Source organism: Xiphophorus hellerii, chromosome 15 (genome assembly GCF_003331165.1).
Source record: "Xiphophorus hellerii strain 12219 chromosome 15, Xiphophorus_hellerii-4.1, whole genome shotgun sequence".
NCBI lineage: Eukaryota > Metazoa > Chordata > Actinopteri > Cyprinodontiformes > Poeciliidae > Xiphophorus > Xiphophorus hellerii.
This window is the reverse complement of record NC_045686.1, coordinates 22,292,384-22,311,081: the sequence shown is the minus strand read 5'-3', so window position 1 is coordinate 22,311,081 and position 18,698 is coordinate 22,292,384. Positions and strand designations below refer to the sequence as shown.

Here is an 18,698-nt window from a genome sequence, read left to right as displayed (position 1 = left end):
AAAACGGTTCAGTTCATCATCTGAAACATGGAAAAGGTACAGACAACGACCATAAACAGAGCAGGAATTGCCTTTACCTTTATAATGGCCCAATCAAAACTCTGGCTTAATTCAATTAAAAATCTATGGCAAGACTTGAAAATGCATGTTAATAGATGCAATTTCCAACCTGAGCTTGAGCAATTTTGCAAAGATGGATTCCCCCAAAATTATTGGCAGAAAATATTAAACAATTTATTATTTCCCCCCAATTTATAATCATACACTACTTAGAGATGATCTATCACACAAATTCCCAATAAAGTACATTCAGGTTTGTGGATGTCATGTGACTCCATGTGGAAAAGATCCAGGGGTTTGAACAGTTTTGCAAGACACCACAGTTCAGACACTACAGTGGGGTGTAGGGGTGGTACAAATGGCTGCTAGATGCATGGTTTCTGTGTAAAGAGATGATCATTCTTTTACATGACACCGGATTATTAGTATGTTCCACTGGAAAAATGAAGTACATAATCTGGCATGTGAAAATGTGGTAAGTAGGAAACAATAAAAAAATCTTTCATAGTTCAGCTGGGATTTGGTGAAAACACAGACCCAGCATCTAATATGATTGCACAGAAATGTGTGAGTCATTTTTGGGTTATTGATATTTTGCCGATTTTACCCATGAATCAGCATAAGCTTTCAGAGGACGGCTGAGTGTTCACTGCAACAGGAGGCACTCTGGCTTCGCTTTTTGGCAAGTTAAACTCTGAAGCTGAATTGCATTTCACTTTCAACGTCCCGTTAAAAGAGTAGAGTCTCTTTGGGGAGGCGGAGGACGCCTGAACTCTTTTTGAGTTCCGTTTGCACTTTTTCACACTTTGCTCCCGTGTGACGGGATAACTTTCAGGCCTCTCCTGGTTACCAGGGATTTTACGACAATCATCGATGTCTGTGATTGAGTCTGTATTAATGGCGGACGCAGGGTTTTTGTCACAGCAGTGTTCGCGTTCCTTCGTCCTCTGGTTTTCACGATGAGCTGTTAGTGCAGTGGGGCTGGGACACTGGCCATTGGGTCGGGTTGGGACTTGGGAGTTCCCATTCTGGGTACTGCCAGGACTTAAATGCTTTGTCTCTTTGTCTGGAGTCTGTGGAATAGATGGTGAAGCTTGGCCAATGTCCTGGTTTGAGGCTGGTTGGACGCAGTACTTCCTGAGATGGCAGGTATGGGCAGGTCCCTGCCTGTGGCCCACTGCTCTGCCCTGTGAGCAGTGATGGAAATGGGTGAGGGGGCAGTGGACATAGTGAACACAGCAGTCCATGTGTGAATAGACCGCGTCCACGTTTGGAGGCAACAGGGCTGCGTTCTGCTTGGTCCTGGAATTACCTGCGAGATGGAGAAGCTGAGGGGTGGGGGAGCAGGAAGGGGAGTCCTGGGGAGGCAAAGTACAGGAATGCGGGGCCCTCTGCTGTAGAAGCTGGGATGGGGAGTCTATACATGTGCAGTTGTTGGGAGTGTAGTGGCACCTGGATGGCGTAGTGAGTGAGGTTACTAGCCCATTTTCTGGCTGTGTTTTTCTGTCTGTATCATTGCTGTGAATGTGTGGTATAGACATGGTGTGGTTAGTATGAGAAGGGGCTCCATTACAGAGTCGAGTGCCCAGCTCTTCCTCCGCCTCCTCCTTCTCTTCTGGTTTAACTCCAGTTTTCTGATAGGAGGCCAACGGCTCCAGCTCGTAGTGCTCTGCCTCTCCGCCCCTGCTGTCCAGCTGATACTTCCCCTCAGGAGAGGGGCTCGAGGGTGCGTCTTCACTGAAGGCCTGGCACTGCAGCTTCTTGGGCAGGGGAATCTGACCGCAGGTGCCCTGGGGTCCGAGGCAGCAGCACATGCACTGAAAGAAGAAGGTAGCAAAAGCCCAACTTATGCACATGATGAGCATCATGAATGTGCCCAGCTGGGTGTAGGCCAGGACCGTTGATGGCATCATCATCGCTCCGGCAACAAAGGTGGTCACTGCCGCCATGGCGATTGCAGAGCCCATCCGGCTGAGGGAGAAGATCACTTTCCCTTCCCGGCCAGGTTCTGGAGCGAGCCTGTAAGCAACGCCATAGTGGACGGCGAAGTCCACGGACAACCCCACGGCAACCGAGATGGTGACGGACTCAAGGACGTTCAGCTCCCAGCCCAACAACACCAGGGAGCCCACTGTGACAAATATGGTCCCGGCGATAGACAAGATGGCGTACAGGCTGATGATGACATTCCAGGTGGTTAGCAGCATGACGCTGAAAGCCACTGCCACAGATAGCGCCATGGCAACCAGAGTGCCACCAGACAGACTGTCTTGGAGGTCATAGAATTCCAGGTTGCTGATAAACCAGCCATGGCTGAGACCCTCTGGGGCGAAGCGGAGCTCCTCTGTGATCCAGGCATCCACCTAAAACATAAATATGATACCAGAGGCAAAAACTTAATCTGAGTATAAAGTACTCTCACACAAATTAATTATGAAATTATTTGAACGAGCACTACCTCACGATAGAAGTGGTACATCTTCTCATAAGCCAGAGTGAAGAGGTAGGTACTCTGAAACTCCAAAACGATGGCTCTGATGGTGTCGTTGATGTCAAATCGAGGTCCGGGGGTCTTGCTGTCCAGATGGTAGCTTGTGCTTCGATCCAGCTCCATAATGGCTCTCTTGATGCACAACTGAAACACATCCTTCTTATAGGGAAAGGTAGACTGACTGCAGCAAGGGTAGACAGAGGTCTCTTCACAGTCTTGGTTCTCCATCCACTATTAGAGTAGAACACATACTATAAGGCAGTGGTCCCCAACCCCCGGGCCGCGGACAGGTACCGGACCGTGGACCAATTGGTACCGGGCCGCACAAGAAACAAATATTTCCGTTTTATGTATTAGTTGAGTCTGGAGGATCTTTTATTTTGAAAATCCTTTAACCAGATTCTCTGGGTCACGTCTTGAGCCAACATTGAGCCCACAAGCAGCAAAATGAGTAAGAAACAGATCAGATTCTTTGGAAAGTTTCTTTGTGAAGGGGAAAAGGCCCAGAGAAGAGACAGGAGAATGGATTTATCCCGGACCGATAGGTGATTCCCACATACCAAGTCCGCTCTAAATAATATGCGATGACCAGCTCGCTGATGAGGCAATGAAGCTTCAAACTGCTTCGCCACATAGAGACCAAGCAATCTGTGCTTAAAAACACTTTGGGTGTCATTGTCTCCCAGATGGGACTGTCTCGTTGCAGAGAAACAAGCTCAGGGCTGCCATTAATTTGTCGTTATCGTGAGTAAAGATTTTCACAAAAGTAAAATGTTTGTTTTTGTTGAGCATCTGTATCTTATTTTGAAGGAATGTTTAAATGTTACTATAGCGACCAGAGTCGGAGAGCGTTAGGACAGTGGTCGAGAGGAGAGAAGTAGAGCTTGTGAGTTTTAGGTCTGGTTCACACGGCACGAAAGTACAAGAGGTTCGATCGGTTCGTGTGTCCAGCCACACGGCAGGAGCAACACACCACACACAAACCGATTCCACTCACCAACATCCCGATTCCAGAAGGAAATCCCGTAAAACCCCAACATACCAAACGTGAATTTAGAATAAACAGACATGGATGACTATGTAGAAGCAGCAGTGATAGTTTGTGGCTCATTTTAAGCGAAAAAAGACAAAACAAAAAGAAAAGGCGTTGGATAAAAGATGGCGGGAGCAGCCGCTTTATTTGCTGCACTATGATTTGGAGGCGAGTTATTTTTTTTCATAGTTGTTTTAACTGAATAAACATCCATGTTTATTAAGCAGATGATAGTTTCCACATATCTCCGATGTCCACCAGACTCTCGGTTGCGCCACGTCAGCTGTTTGGGATTTCCCTCCGCGCTTACGTCACAGTGTTTTCTGATTGGCTACTTGTCACATTCAACATTAAACAGGTTGCGTTCTTGCTCCCAGTTAGGGAAACCAGGGCAAAAAATTTAAAATTGTGCCATGTGAACTAGGCATTAGTTTACACACCAACATGCAGAATCCTTATCTGACGATCCCCCCACCCCTGGGCCGCAGTGAAATAGCCAAGTCTTGACCAGTCCGCGGTGATAAAAAGGTTGGGGACCACTGCTATAAGGTATCTCTTCAACGATGCGTCTGTACACGCAGTGTCTGACAAGAAGTCATATGCCTTAAAATATCCATAAGGATTGCAAGAACAAACTGGATTTTATTAGATTTTTAAGTGATAAGACCAAAACAAAGTTGTACATAATTGTGAAGCAGAAATTGTGCTCCAGTCTCAAGTCATGTGAAACTTTTCTTCCAAAATTGTTCTGTATTTAACTCCCTCCATCTTCTATGTCATCTGACCAGAGGACCTTCTTCTTCTCCAAACAGGATTTCTTACCGTCTTCCTTCAATAGTGGATTGTTCTCGCCACTCTTCCATGAAGGCTAGATTTGTTGAGTGAATAACTAACAATTGGCCTGATGAAAGATTGCTTGACCTGAGCTGCCAATCTCTGTAGCTCCCCCAAAATCACCATGGTGTTGTCAGTTTAGGTGGGAGGCCATGTCTTGCTAGGTTTGCAGCTGTGCCATCTTCATTTCATTTACAGATGATGGACTGTACAGATCTCTGTTAGATCTTCAGAGTTTGTTGTAGAACCTAACCCTGCTCTAAACTTCTCCTGTCTGCTGTGTTCCTTGGTTTTCATGACGCTGATTGTTCTCTAGCAAACCTCTTCACAGATCAGCTGGATTTATACTGACAGTAAATTACACAAAAATATTTAGTCATTAGGTGACTTCAGAAGGTGACAGGTTGTGTAGGATTTTATTCAGAGCTGTTAAGAGTAAAAGAAGCGGATTTTTTATTTTATAACATTTCATAGTTTTCTCTCTATACAAATTGGAAAAGTGTGACTTTCAATTCACTCCACAATCATGAACTTTTTTGTTGGCTTATTACCAAATAAAACACATTGAAGTAGTGAAAAAGGACAAAATCCACAGCACTGTGTAGGTGAAGAGGTACCAACCTGTTTGAACGTCTCGATGAAGCAGCTAGTGAAGTCCTGATCTTCTGACTGAAAGACAAAGCTTTGGTTCCTAAGCTTCTGGCAGAAGTTAAGGATCCACAGTTGAGATGCTGGACTGGCTATGTTAAAGCTGCTGTCCAGCATCAGCTTCCCCTTGTTTTTGGGGTTCAGGGGATCTCCGTTATCCTCCGGCGTAACCCCCCAGATGATTGTGATGGGCATGTGGAGGTCCTCGCCGTGGTTAACTCTCTCGAACATGAAGAGCTTTTTGTACTCAGCGTCATAGCGCTCGAAAGGGTGAGAGGACCGGAACACCTGGAACTCGGCCAGCTCCAAGGACGGCAGTTTCATCTTGGGGTTCACGCAGACCACGTAAGCTCCGCCGACCGTGATGGCGAGGAACCAGAAGAGCCAGAGGTAGCGCAGTTTGATGACAACGCAGGGCAGCACCTTCTCAAAGAAGATCCGTGATCCCTCAGAGAGGGTGAACAGGCATTTGTGGATCTTGTGGCAAACGGAGGCCCAGAAGACCTGCGTGAAGCAGTTTCCCTGCTGCTGCTGAGGGGGCTTGGAACAGATGAACAGGTTGGGCAGGTAGCGCTCATGCAGCACCACGACAGCAGGGAGCCACGTCACCATCAGAATGTAGTTGACTAAGATGGCAGTCCCGGCGTAGACCCCGAAGCAGCGTATGGCGGTGATGTTGCTGACGTAGTTGGCATAAAACGCGGCAGCGGTGGTGAAGCTGGTGACAAACATTGAGAGGGCGGCGTGGTGCAGGGTCACGCTTACCGTCTCCGACAACTCGGCGTGTGGTTTGTCAAACTTGGTGTAGTTCCACACGTCGCAAAGAACAAACGCGTCGTCGGCCCCGATCCCTACCAAGATGATGAGGGCAGTGAGGTTCATGAAAGGGAAGAACTCAAAGTTAAAGACCATTCGGTAAAGAAAGTAGGAGACGATCAGCGAACTGATGATGGCGATTATTGTCATTAGAGTGATGAAAACCGAGCGTGTGTACACGCACATGACCAGCAGGACTATGACTATGGCGATAGCGGGGTACAAAGTGTCAGTGAGGAGGTAGTCCTGGAAGAGGTCGTGTTTGATTCCGAACTCAATTCCTGTGACGGTGGTGATGCCGTCGGAGGAGTTCCAGTTCTCAAAGTTGTCCAGATAGATGTTCATCATGGACTCTCCTTTCTCTGTAGGAGAGAACAACATGCTGTACTTGAGCACTGGAGGATGCTCCACACTCTTTGGGCTCAGGAAGTCTTTGTCCACCAGGAAGTGAAGGATCTGGTACACCGCGTTGTACTTGGTGCACTTCCGTGGAACGCTGGCACATTTCAGCTGATCTTTGCGACGTAGCGCCATGTCCCAGCAATCGGGTCCAAGCGTGCCATTATGGTAGTACTTGGCGCACGATCGCAAGATCTTGAGAGTGTGGGACACGTCCCGCTCTGTGATCTTCTGGCAGGACGACTTGTTAGTGAGGACAGCTATGTAGTTGCCCAGTGTCCAGCTTGGACAACAGGAGACATTATTGGTGCGCTGACAGAGATTCAGGTAATCACGGTGGGAGCGCACCTGGGAAGCACACGAAAAGTAAACACATAGACAAAAGAAGTAACACTAACACAGCATGGAGATAACAGTGAAGGGTTCCACTGTTTAGTGGACTTACTCTTGTGTTGTCCTGGCTGCACATTGATTTGATGGCCTGAATAGTCCACAGACTTTTCCCTTCAGCCGACGCAAACACCAGTCTGGAATAACTGTCACCTGCAGAAAGTTAGAAAAATCATCTTAACTCTAAGAGGAAACCATCTGAAAGACAAAAATAATTCAAGGCTCATGCTCTCAACTGCCTTTCACAGAACTAGTATGAACACAACATGTACTAAATTCGTTGAAGATCATCCAGTCATCTTTTAGTCTGAGGAGGATGGGTGTGCTTTTTTTTATACTTTGTCACATTACGAATAGGGAAGCACCAATCCGCTTTTTTCACTTCTGATGCTGGTACAAGAAAAAGAGCTGAATTGACATAAAATGTTGTTTTTATAAACACAGAAATAATTGTACTGAATTACAAATATATATGATACTTCTGCACTAGTATAGAACACTTAAATACACCCATACCTTCACAAGTATAGTCAAACATGTAAAACCAATATAACTTCAATTTGTTCAGTCAGTGCAAATAAAAGTGCAATGTAAAATAAATAAACTGACCAAAACAACAGGTTGACTACCTCGGTCCAACATGGAAAAATAAACTGCAAAGGACTTTCTTTCAAATGGTTCAGAAAGTCCAATTAATTCTAGATAAAATAATTAAAGTCAATGTAACATAAATAAAGAATGACATCGCTCAGAGAGCAAAGCATAAAATTAGACTGAATAGATCTGTCCTTATGAGTCGAGCACATTTTCAACAATACTCAGTGTAGAATTTCTTTCAATATTCTACCAATACAAATATTAATCAGATTGGCGCATCTCCAGGTACAAACTTAAAAATATTTTGTTGGGGTTTTACTAAATACAAAGTGGGGAGTAATAGTGAAGTGGAAGGAATATTTAGGAGAAGCTGAGAAATAAGTTTTGAATAAAAATTTATATCATACATTAAACACATTCATAGTTATCCCATCACTACAAAACTATCCATTACTTTGTGTGGTTCTATTACATAGCTAAAAAACAAGGACATTGAAGTTTAATGAATAAAGTGCAAAAACTTTAGCACAGCACTGTGCCAGATGTTTTAGTGCTCTCTTATCTGTATATCTAATCTTACCTGGTATGTCACAGAAGAACTCTTTGCTGAAATCCCACTCAACCTCCCGCTTGTCTCTTTCAAAGTGGTCATCTGACCACCGAGGTTCCTGGTGACTGGAAAACAGTGGCAGGAGATTCACTCTGTTAGATTCAGGTGCTGAGCAAAGTTCTGGTCAATTTTAGAAATGAGAAGAGAAAAAAATGTAAGGTAGTCCTCCATCCATTTGTGTTTAAATTTGGACTAAATTCAACGGAAAACTGATATACTAAGCTGAAAAAGATGGGATTTACGCAAAAAAGATCATTTTCTTAGTTTCACTAAATGTTTCTGTCAACTCAGGTAATGAGCTAAGCTGTTCAGAAAATATCTGAACCTTGTCCAGATATTTTCCTCTCTTTCGTTTTTTTTTTTTTAGTTGAACACTAAAATTACAAAGTTGAAATGTTCCATTTTTGCCAGAGGCTCATCATCCTGTTTAAATATAGAAATACTTATGAGTACACCTGGAAACTTCAGCAATGTGAAAAGTGAAGGAGGGTAGAAGTTGAAGTCAGCAATCAAGAACAGAACACTGCAATCATTATAATCAGAATAACTATCCTGAGTGAGGTGGGACTAGAAGTGTATTTGAGACTATGCATCTATTGTGAATATACTGTATGTGCTTTGAGCAAAAACAGCATGGTCTGTTGACTTTAGATTTTCTCTGCTTCTTTGCTATGATCATTGATTAATTATTCATACTAGGAACAGAGATAAAGTCTGTTTGAGGGAGCAGTTGCTGTAAAACAGGGTTTATTTTAAACCAAACTAAATATTTATAGAGTTGATATTTTAAAATGGCTTCAGCATTTTGTGTTAACAGTTATAGTGGACACTGAAGCACAAAGGAAAAAAACAGCAGGCTTCTATCTATGTCCTAAACATTACAGATCCTAAACTTAGAGGCCAATTAGCATGTTTTAATGTGTGCAATCAAGATGACATTGTTGTTCGGCAATGTAGACACTAGAGGGCAGGTTAGCTGAATTAACTTCTGAGTTCAGAGATATGCTTAAAAAACAGCGAACATCGCAATGTGCCAGAAATATTGTGAACCTGGTAAAACATCACAAAAAAGGCGCATAGTGGATGGTGGTGGGCTTTAAATAAATGGCAGCATGTGGCTGAAGAGGTCATGCTGCTGTCATTTTCTGTGTTTCTTTTGCTGATCTCATGCGAGCGATACAGCATCACTGCCCCCATGGTCACCAGCGGCATTGTTCCGTTCGCTCTCTCCCATCAAAAACGAACTAAATACATGTCTCAGTAGTTTCTTTTGAAACAGCTGCACTTCCTCTGATTTCATTCTAAAGCCCTCATCGATACTAAAAGAAGCTAACTTTGAGTCTTCTTTCTTCAATGACAACCTCCACACTAAAGAGTGTTACTGTCAGCATGATTGGGCAGTTCATAGATATGATGTACTCAAGATGTGTAAAGGGTTACCTTTTGGCTTGCTCGTCTGCATATTTGAAGGGGTAGTTGGCCAGTGTGGCTTTGTAGCCTGTATTCTTCACCATGTTGTTCCATGTGACCAGCCGCTGGCCAATGGCAGTTCCCCGAGGCTCAAACCCCTTTCAGAAAAAAAAAAAGACTTAGCAAAAAATTTTTTGAAAGTGAAAAAATGCTGATGCCACCCAAAGGGGTTAAATATTCAAATGCTTTCGACAGCAGTGCAGAAAAACAACTCATCGTGTCATTAGCTGTGTTTACATTGACCATATGGTCGTGCAAATTGGAATTTCGAAAATAAATTGACTTAATGAAAATATGCCAATTTCGAAAAAACATGTTTTTGAGCAAGGATGAGGGATTTTCCGCTGTATCAAAATTTGTGTATTTCGCAACACTTTTCGCATCATACGAGTCATGTGATGAACAACCGGATGTTAGTACTGGCTGAAAAGATGACAGGAAGTGGTAGGAGAATGATGGGGTTGCATGCAAAATCACATATTCACCAAAACCACATATTCATCTGTGATTTTAATTGCATTTCTTATTTAATGGAGACACCATAGTTGCGAAATTATGTTGTTTTTTTTCCAACATTAGTGGAACATTAACACAGTTGACCATTAACATTTGTAATGGAAATGCAACTACAGTCCACTGAAGATGAGGAGATAGAAGGTATGTAAAACCTCCTTTGTTTGGCAAGAAACCTTTAACACCATTATAAAAGGAGAACGCAATGTGTCTGTACTCACCAGGAGCGGGTCGGAGAAATCTGGCAGGTCAGGCACCAGGACTCCCACCAGCGCGCAAATCACGATGAGCACCGTACACACTCCCAGCACAACCACTGGCCAATCAGCTATCAGCTCAGAATAGCTGGAAACATGACAGAAATCCAATCAGCCTACTTTACATCCAGACTTTTGGGAAGACCCACCCCCCCCATCCCTATGGACAGCCGGTAAAACATGAGTCTTTTCTCGGAAACGCTCTTCCTGCTATACGTTAGGCTGCAGAAGAATGGACAGATGAGGTGATCCACACTGCTGGTTACTGGAGGCCAGGTACAGGGAGAAATACAACTCCCTCCTCCAACTCTCATGAGTCATTGCTGAGGAATGATGGCTCCAGAAGAGCAGTGATGGATGGATGACAGGACCAAAGGAGAAGAGGGGAGGAGGAGAGTTTCGCAAAAACCAGAACATTGACAGAGAAGAAACAGTTTTTGGCAGGTCTTACCTTTTGGGGACTCGAAAGGGCCTTGCAGGGCTGAAAAAAAGAAAGGAGGAGATAAATCAAGTTTACATCCTGGAGTCAAAGCAACAGCCAATCAAAAACAGACCTGTGGAGACTTTAGAGAAAGAGTGGACAGCCTGTCCTCAGCAGCAGAGGTCTGTTCCAGCGTGGGTCCTGGACCACTGCTGTCAAAAGTCATTTCTAGCTAACTTGTCACCAGACTTTGCTGCAGTGTTCAGCTGGTGTTACTAATATACAGACACCCAAAGTACGGACATTAACTCTATGAATGGACAGACAGTTAAGATCAGGATTAATCAAAAGCCCCTTCAAGCACGCCTGCAGATTTACATTGCAGTTTCTGTCTTTAATCAGTGCAGAGCTGAAACAATTCCTTGGATTAATGATGAGGAATTGATTCTTGAAATAATCAACAACTAACTTAGTAATTGATTAATTGTTAACTACAGTACACAGACTCAAAAAAAGCCATTTGCTTAAAGAACAAAGTTCTCAGAGCAGTAATTAAGCCAAAACTGTATAAAAAAACTATACATTTTGCATTTGAGTAAAGAAGAATTTTAAAAACTGCCAATTTGGTTTCACCTAGCTCAAATTCTGTAAAACATTATATCTAGTTATTCATTGGTAATCCAAAAACTAATAAATAATGGAACTAAGAAGTATTGTTAGAAATACAGAAATATTTTTTAGCTGTAGAAACAAATGCTACAAATGATCAAGTTTTCATTAAAGGTTATTAAAGGTTATTGCATTTTAGGCAATAAAAAAAATACATATATATATATAAATATATAAATTTCCTTTCTTTAAAAGGAATTTAATTATTTTTTTCTATGCATCTTTTTATATATTTCTAATGTGGTATTAAAAGGCTTAAATGAAAAATCTCCCACTGTTTATTTTATTTTTTACCATTTATCTTGCATGACAAAGTTCCATGTCTGAAGGGCTCCTTGCCATCACCCTAATCTTTAGCTCCCTCCACAGACTGTCAAGTCAAAACTCTAACTGGGCACCTTTAAAATGTTGATAATACTTCCAGTCAGAAGAAATACTTTAAACATAAATCTCTCATGAGTCCAAATATTTAATACAGACCTAAAAAAATGAATCTCTAAGTTCTTAATATACTTTTGTGAATCTGCTCTGAACCTCAAACTGGATGCATTCACCAATATTCACCACAACCTCATATAAACTGCAAAATCTACAATTTTCCCAAAACTATTAATTGGGCCAGCAAACGTGTAAGAAGAAGGTTTTCTGGTGAGATGAGATCACAATTGGTCAACAGCAAAATGCTTAAAATGGTGAAAGCTAAAACTACACATGGCCCTGCACTTCCCGTCAACACCCTAAAACATGGTGGTGGCAACGTCATGCAGTGGGGAGGCATATGTACTATAGGGAAAAGAAAGTCATTGAAGCTAAATACAGAACATTAACCACAGTGAAAGGTTTTGCATAAAGCATATCAGAGTTTCCCAGGTGTATTACAAGTCTGGCGGGCCACCAGGCTTTACTTACCAGCCCCACCAGGCTAAGTGTTGTTTATTTTAAATAGGGTTTTTTACACAGTGACAGTAAAGACAGATTAAGCTAGATTTATAGTTGATGAATTGAATTGCACCTGCCTGTTGGCCTCACTGTTGTTTCCAAATTATGATTCCTCCTCATGAACCTCTAAGATTTCAAAACTTTTAACATTTTTCAGCACAAGAACACAGTGTGATACTGATGGATTGCTCTAGTCTCCCTACCACCGGGCTTAGCAGGTTTTCTGGTGGAAACCCTGCACATTCATGTGCTGGAATGGCTCAGTCAAAGCTCAGTACTAAATCCTAATGGAAATCTGGGGCAAGACATAAAAAAAAGAAAAGAAAAAAACCCACTTTCATCGACAGACTTCATTCAAGTTTGATCTATTTCACACAGAAGGTTAAGGAAAACTGTCAGTCTCTACATCTGCAGAACTGGTGGAAACTTACCCTAGGAGATTGGCAGGTAGAACCGCAGAAAATCCGCTTCTACATTTGTCATTCTGAGACAATTGTCAAGCGGATGGATTAGATTTACTAAATAGACCTCTAAAGGCAATTGGTTGCAACGGATTTTACTTTGGAAAATAAAAGTAGAGATGCTGGAATTCACATCTGATTTTCATTGGTAAAATATTTTGGAAACATTTTCCTTTTGCTTGTCAATCATGCATATCTGGTAGTTAAGGTCCTATAAACCATCTGAAAAGCAACAGAGCCCATACTCCCAATGCACAGTGTTAGTGAAATGTTATCTACTACTGTCTCTAATAGTCCTTCGTGACATTGTGGTATTGACCCCAGAATGCACACACACACAAACACAGAAGGCTTTTAGCTGTGAAAGATTTATCTAGACTTCTCTTCAACTCCTCCAGAGAGCAGCGGGAGATATGTGTGTGTGTGTGTGTGTTGGTGTGGGCGTGTGTGTGTGAGATGGGGAGCGGGCGTTGGTGTTTGTGCGTCCGGTATGCTAACAGCAAAAGTGGAAGAGGGTGTGCGTGTGTGTGTGTGTGTGTGTGTGTGCTAGAGGAAGTAGGAAAATCAGATATGACCACCTGATCACAGCGGGGCACCAGGAGATATGGGATCTGGGATAAAATGGTTGACAGAAGAGGGAAAAATGTCTGAGGGAGAAACGGCAGAGGGAGGAGCGAGACAAAAACCTCTCTGTTCAAGTCCCTTGAGAACTTTTAGGTCATCAAACTTTAGTTCAATCAATGGAGCAGATTGTGTCTGGATTAACAGCTAAAAGCAGCCAAATTTGTCATTAAACTGGAATATCTGAGATGTGATAGTTGGAGATAGTATAAATCAAAACCAAACAGAGGAATATAAGCGGTGAAATCATTCTGAAAATTTCACCTAGAATATAACAACTTTGGGTTAGGTTTTCTTGTTTTGTTAGAAAAATTTATTGTAAGAATTTTGATTTATCATGATTTCATTTAAACTCCAGTGAATGACATTGAAAAACCCAAAAACTCAGAGTTTTGTCAGATTTCTTTTTATTTTCTCGACTGTTGGTTCCATGAAAGCATTAATAAATATCAGTAAATTGCAACAATATTTAAACATTAAATGCAATTACTGTGTGCATTTTAGTAATAAAACTGCTCTTTATGAAACTGTTCTCCTTTAAAATCTTCTTCAAGAGCAGCATTTGTGTTTATTGTGGTATAACTGCTGTGCAATGCACTCTCAACCATACAATTCCCTAAAAAAGGACTGAGAAGTGATTTTTTAAATCACCACTATTATAGTTATCACTATAGTCCTAGAATATTATGATAAAATTTTAAGTCCATATCACTCACAGCAGCAGAATCCTCAATAGTGCAGAAAACAAATTAATAGACCTTGCCCATTTTTGCATCAAACAGCCACTAACCTCATGACAAAAAATAGTACATCACAATACATGCTTGTGAAGGGGGAAAAAAATGAATCAGATTTTTCTCTACAGGTCAGAGGTGAGCTAGAAAAACATGTCTGATTCTGATTTCCTGTCAGTTAACTTATGAACTAAATAAGTTCAATATTGCCTTGGTTGCCTTTGAACTGATGGCCAAGGAAGAAGTGTGTTGGGAATGCAAGTCTTTTCATTGTGCAGTCGGTTAACTTTCCTTGTATGGCCTTGAACTGCAGACCTCAGGACAAAGTTATGGCCCAACATGGAGGAGAGGGGAACAAAACACTTGGAATGGATTCAGAGCGCTGCTGTCAAGCCTATCTATTTGTCTGCTATAGGTCTGGCTTGAATTTCGCTGTGCAACACTTCCAATGGGAATTTGCTGCAGCCAACTGGAAAGACGCACAGAATACTTGAGGACGGGTGAACAAAAGATAAGGTTGATTAAGAATCCATTGGGGCAACAGGAATTGGCTGCATTTGAATATATCTGAAGTTTGTGGAGTGATGTGTGAGAAAGCAAAACATACAGTATTGTACAGAAAACAAAGAAATGCGGAAAAAAGAAGGTGGAAGGAAGGTAATGGAGGAGGATGGTGTTGATTGACGAGGCTGTAAAATCTATCAGCCAACAAGCCGCCGTGTCGGTTTTCCTCTGAGACACTCCGATCTCCCTTAATCGCCACTCGTCTGCGCTCTGCCCCTCCGTACCAACTTTCTCTTGCTCTCCTTTAGCCGTCAGTCTACTTACCAGGAGCAGTGTGTTTCTGGATCACTGGGCTAATTAATAAGGTAAACACCGACCACTAGTCGCTCACTCAGCACTGTGCTGACAGAGGGGAGAAGAAAGAGGAGCAAATGAGAGCTGGTGCCTGACGATGCTCAGCTCTATGATCCTGTGCTGCACTTAGGCATACTGACATCGTGTCAAATAACAACAATAATATTGATATTTTAACTTAAAATACTCTGTTTTAGTGTTACATGACCAGGACACTCCATTATGTCCAGGCTGATCTGAAGGATGTTGTGTGTGCAAGGCATCTGCAAGTCAAATTTAAAACTTAATACCTTTTTAATTGCTGCCTTGAGTGAAATTTAAGACCAAGAAAACTGTAAATGTAGGGGATGATTGGGGGAACTGAAGCTTGAATCCAGCTTTATGCCCATGACAGAGGGAACAAAGCTAGCTAGCTAGAAAAGGTATATTAGCAGCTAGTTGCCATTAGCTTCAACGCTTCGAGCCACACAACTCGATGTTTGCGTGCTACTCAGACTTTATTGTCTTAATAAATTTAAGACAGCATAAGGCCTTAATTTTAATACTTTTATCTTTAAGCCTTTAAAAGCACCCTGCTGCTCACAGTTAGCCCTCACCCTTATGTCACATCACTTTCACTGCGTGGACACAGTGATTTAACATGTCCACTTCACTGTATTCCAGTGGAAAATCTATGGACAACCCTGGGCCTCTGGCAGAAAACCACAGTGCTCAACACCTCTCCCGATATCCTCCTATCTAGCCAGGACAACACCAGACAGTTACAAAACTGTGTGGAGTAGTGAGAGGTAAATGAGGAGTTCATGTATCGTTTCGACCCATAGCAAAACTGTATTGATACTGTGTCGATACTGTGTCACTGAATACTGACACCTGCTGGACATAAAAAATCCCTACAGGCAACGTGGTTGACAGGCTGATTTGATGACCCATACAATAAGATTTAAGTCATTGTATTTTATTGTATATTATATATTGTATTATGTCATATCTTCAGTTAAATGCAAAATATATTTGATATTCTTCGATACAGTCAATAAATAATGTGAACATGGACCAAGTGAAGAAAAATTAAGGGAACGTGTTTGGAATGAGGATGCTTGTGGACTGGGGTTTTTTTCACAGCAACATGTGTTCATGCTAAAGTGTGTGTGTTTCTGGAGTTCTCTGGGATGACTGAAGCCACTGGTGAGCACGGCCTTTTCTGTCTGCACCTGTCACTTCCTTGAATTCCTCGAGGTGAAATACGGGCGTGCACAAATTCCAAGCAGACAGTCAGGATTTGAGGGCTGCAAGCCAATGGTTGCAAGCTGTCATTCTGTGTGACATCTTCATCTGGCCCGCTTTCCGCCTCTTACCTCTCAGTCTTGGATTTAAACCAAAAACCGTGGCTTCACGGACAAATTTGAAGTTTTAAAGCAAACTACTCCATGTTTGGTACGTTGCAACCACAAAAGTCAACGGATTTTTGGGGGGGTTTTAAATGATAGAGCATCAAAAAAATAGTGCATGCTAGAGAAAATTAAATACATTTTACAAGGATGTGCACAAAGGTTTTACAAAAAATGGCAATGTTTTCTTTCCTATTTTTCAAACTTAGAGATTTTGTCCAACTGAAGGTGCTTTTTTTTTGGTTATGGATATTGGTGTATTTATTTCGGCTGAGGTCTTTTTGTGTTGACTTTGGTGAGCTGAGATGTGATGGCGGTTGTGTTTGTTTCACTTTTGATTTAACTTTTTTCTTTTACTGAAAGCAACAAAAATAGGATTGAAAATGGTGCACTATTTTGTCAGCATTACATTATTAAGTGTAACAGGTGTATAGATACAATAAGAACTATATTTTGGATATATTTAGGCGGACCAGACTTCATTTCTTTGCGGTTTGAATGTGATTAAAATAGGCAAAAGCTCAAGGAGTCGGAATACATTTGAAAGGCATTCTACAAACTGTGCCTGGGTAAATCCTGTGCTAGGGAAGTAATGTCACTAAAAGTCAACATGTAGATAAGACTTCCAGATGAAATCACTGGTCTGTATGAGGAACTGTCTAAAAAGTAGAAGGTGGGTGCAGAAGACTTGCAGAGGTGGAGGCATTGGGGGTTTAGTGTTGCCTTCTTTCACGTCCTGTTCATTTCTACAGCTCATTTGTTCATGAACAAACAAGGTCACTATTAAATAAACTTGCACCAAAGAGTTGTATTATATAATAGCACCCCACACCCTCAAAAACAAAGGTTGTTGATTCATGCTGCATTTAGAACCATTTTTACTTCTCTGTAAATTCCCCCTTTCAAAGCCCAAACCATTTCAAAAAGCAAAAGTGAACCAACAGGTGTGGGAGACAAAATCGCAGTGAGATGCGGACATAGAAGAGTCTGACTCAATTAACGTATGCCGGAACTTCATCTTTCTGTTAATTTATGACCTAATTTAAGGAGTGAAAAAACTGAAAGTCATTGTGACGCCAGGACAGCTTCAGGTGAACGCATATGGTTACACACTGCATCCTGCAGCATCTGCATAAAGCAAGAGGTATTTGTGCAAGAAGGACACCACAGCCATTGTTAGACTGGTTCTGTCTGGGATGTTCTCATCAGAACTTCTTGTTTCTTGTGTCAATCAGTCATTTGCTGATGTAGACTCCCTCCAATATTTAGCTCAGATCAAGCCATGTGCGGTCATGAAATCTCAGAAGCTCTAAAGTACAACTAACAAATATTTAATCACTATTAACCTACTCACCAATGATACAGTATGGGTTTTCAGTGAGAGAAACATTTTTGCAGAACTGCCTTAAGTTTCTAAACATATATCCAAGTTGATGCACACAGCCATGGTCTTTAGTTTAACTAAAGTTTGGTTTGATTTAGACTAAAACGAGCAAATTCATTCTGATTTAATGACTCATTCACTCATATTTTGCTGATAACATATTTCAGGGAGTTAACTGTAAACTGAGAACCAAACAGAGAAAACGTTCTATTGCTTTCTAGATGAAATGCTTTGCTTTGCATGTTGTAACATTTAATAGCTAGTTTTCCTTTACATGCTGACCAAGATAGAACGCATTATGATCAAATGACATTTTATGAAGGTCCTCACATTTACTAATGATCACAAGATCAAGCCATTTGATGAGCAGCACTGAAAGCAGAACTTGTCCACCAGTCTGAAAGAGATGAATAAGTTCCCTTATCTCAGACTAATGGCGGCTAAGTTTGATAAAAGGATATAAAAGTCCCTGTGCACAACAACTCAAGAATGTGCAGGGCTTATTGTAGACCCCAGAAAATCATATTTTTAAAGCAAAGGGAGAAAATTTGTTCTTCCTTTGACAAACCCAACAAAACTATCCATTATCTTGTTGGAATGAAGATGGCTTCACATGTATCCCTGGCTAACCTTGTGCTTCTCCTCCTACGGTGCAAAGAGGATGGGAGGAGGAGACCTGCAGGATGTCTGTAAATCTCCTCCCTATCCTTCACAGAGGCCTTCCACTTGCCCCTGGAGTCTCAAGACATGCACATAAATACACACACAACGCCTTTTTCAGATGGAGTCGTCTCATTTCAGCTGACTTTTACAACATGCGAGTCAGGCAATAAAACCTTGCCTTGTGAAAAGAAGCAATTGAAACAGGTAAGGAAGTAGAACTTAATAGATCTTTTTAAATTGAACTTAAGAAAAACGGCAACAAAATGACTGGTGAAGGAAATCAGACAATGTTCAGGGTAAAAAAAAGACTTTTGTTTCTACTTAATGAACAGGCGATGCTAAGAAGTTCTGGCTGTTTGGTCAGCCTACCAGAAGTGTGGATGCTGTTACCAGAGGTGGGGACTCGAGTCACATGACTTGGACTCGAGTCAGACTCGAG

At 41.8% G+C, this 18,698-nt stretch overlaps 1 protein-coding gene across 4 annotated transcripts in view; it reads right to left on the bottom strand.

Annotated features, from left to right (window-relative positions):
• Positions 1-212: 212 nt before the first annotated feature.
• disp1 (dispatched homolog 1 (Drosophila)) overlaps positions 213-18,698 on the bottom strand; it is an 85,562-nt gene continuing 67,076 nt past the window's right edge. For all 4 annotated transcript variants that reach the window (XM_032584691.1, XM_032584689.1, XM_032584690.1 and 1 more), the window contains 8 exons: positions 10,570-10,599; positions 10,083-10,206; positions 9,319-9,446; positions 7,849-7,943; positions 6,727-6,824; positions 5,040-6,629; positions 2,519-2,782; positions 213-2,423 (listed from right to left, as the gene is read on the bottom strand). In XM_032584691.1, coding sequence (XP_032440582.1) covers positions 675-2,423; positions 2,519-2,782; positions 5,040-6,629; positions 6,727-6,824; positions 7,849-7,943; positions 9,319-9,446; positions 10,083-10,206; positions 10,570-10,599 — 4,078 coding nt within the window. In that variant the 3' untranslated portion in view covers positions 213-674. The remainder of the gene's footprint in view (positions 2,424-2,518; positions 2,783-5,039; positions 6,630-6,726; positions 6,825-7,848; positions 7,944-9,318; positions 9,447-10,082; positions 10,207-10,569; positions 10,600-18,698) is intronic.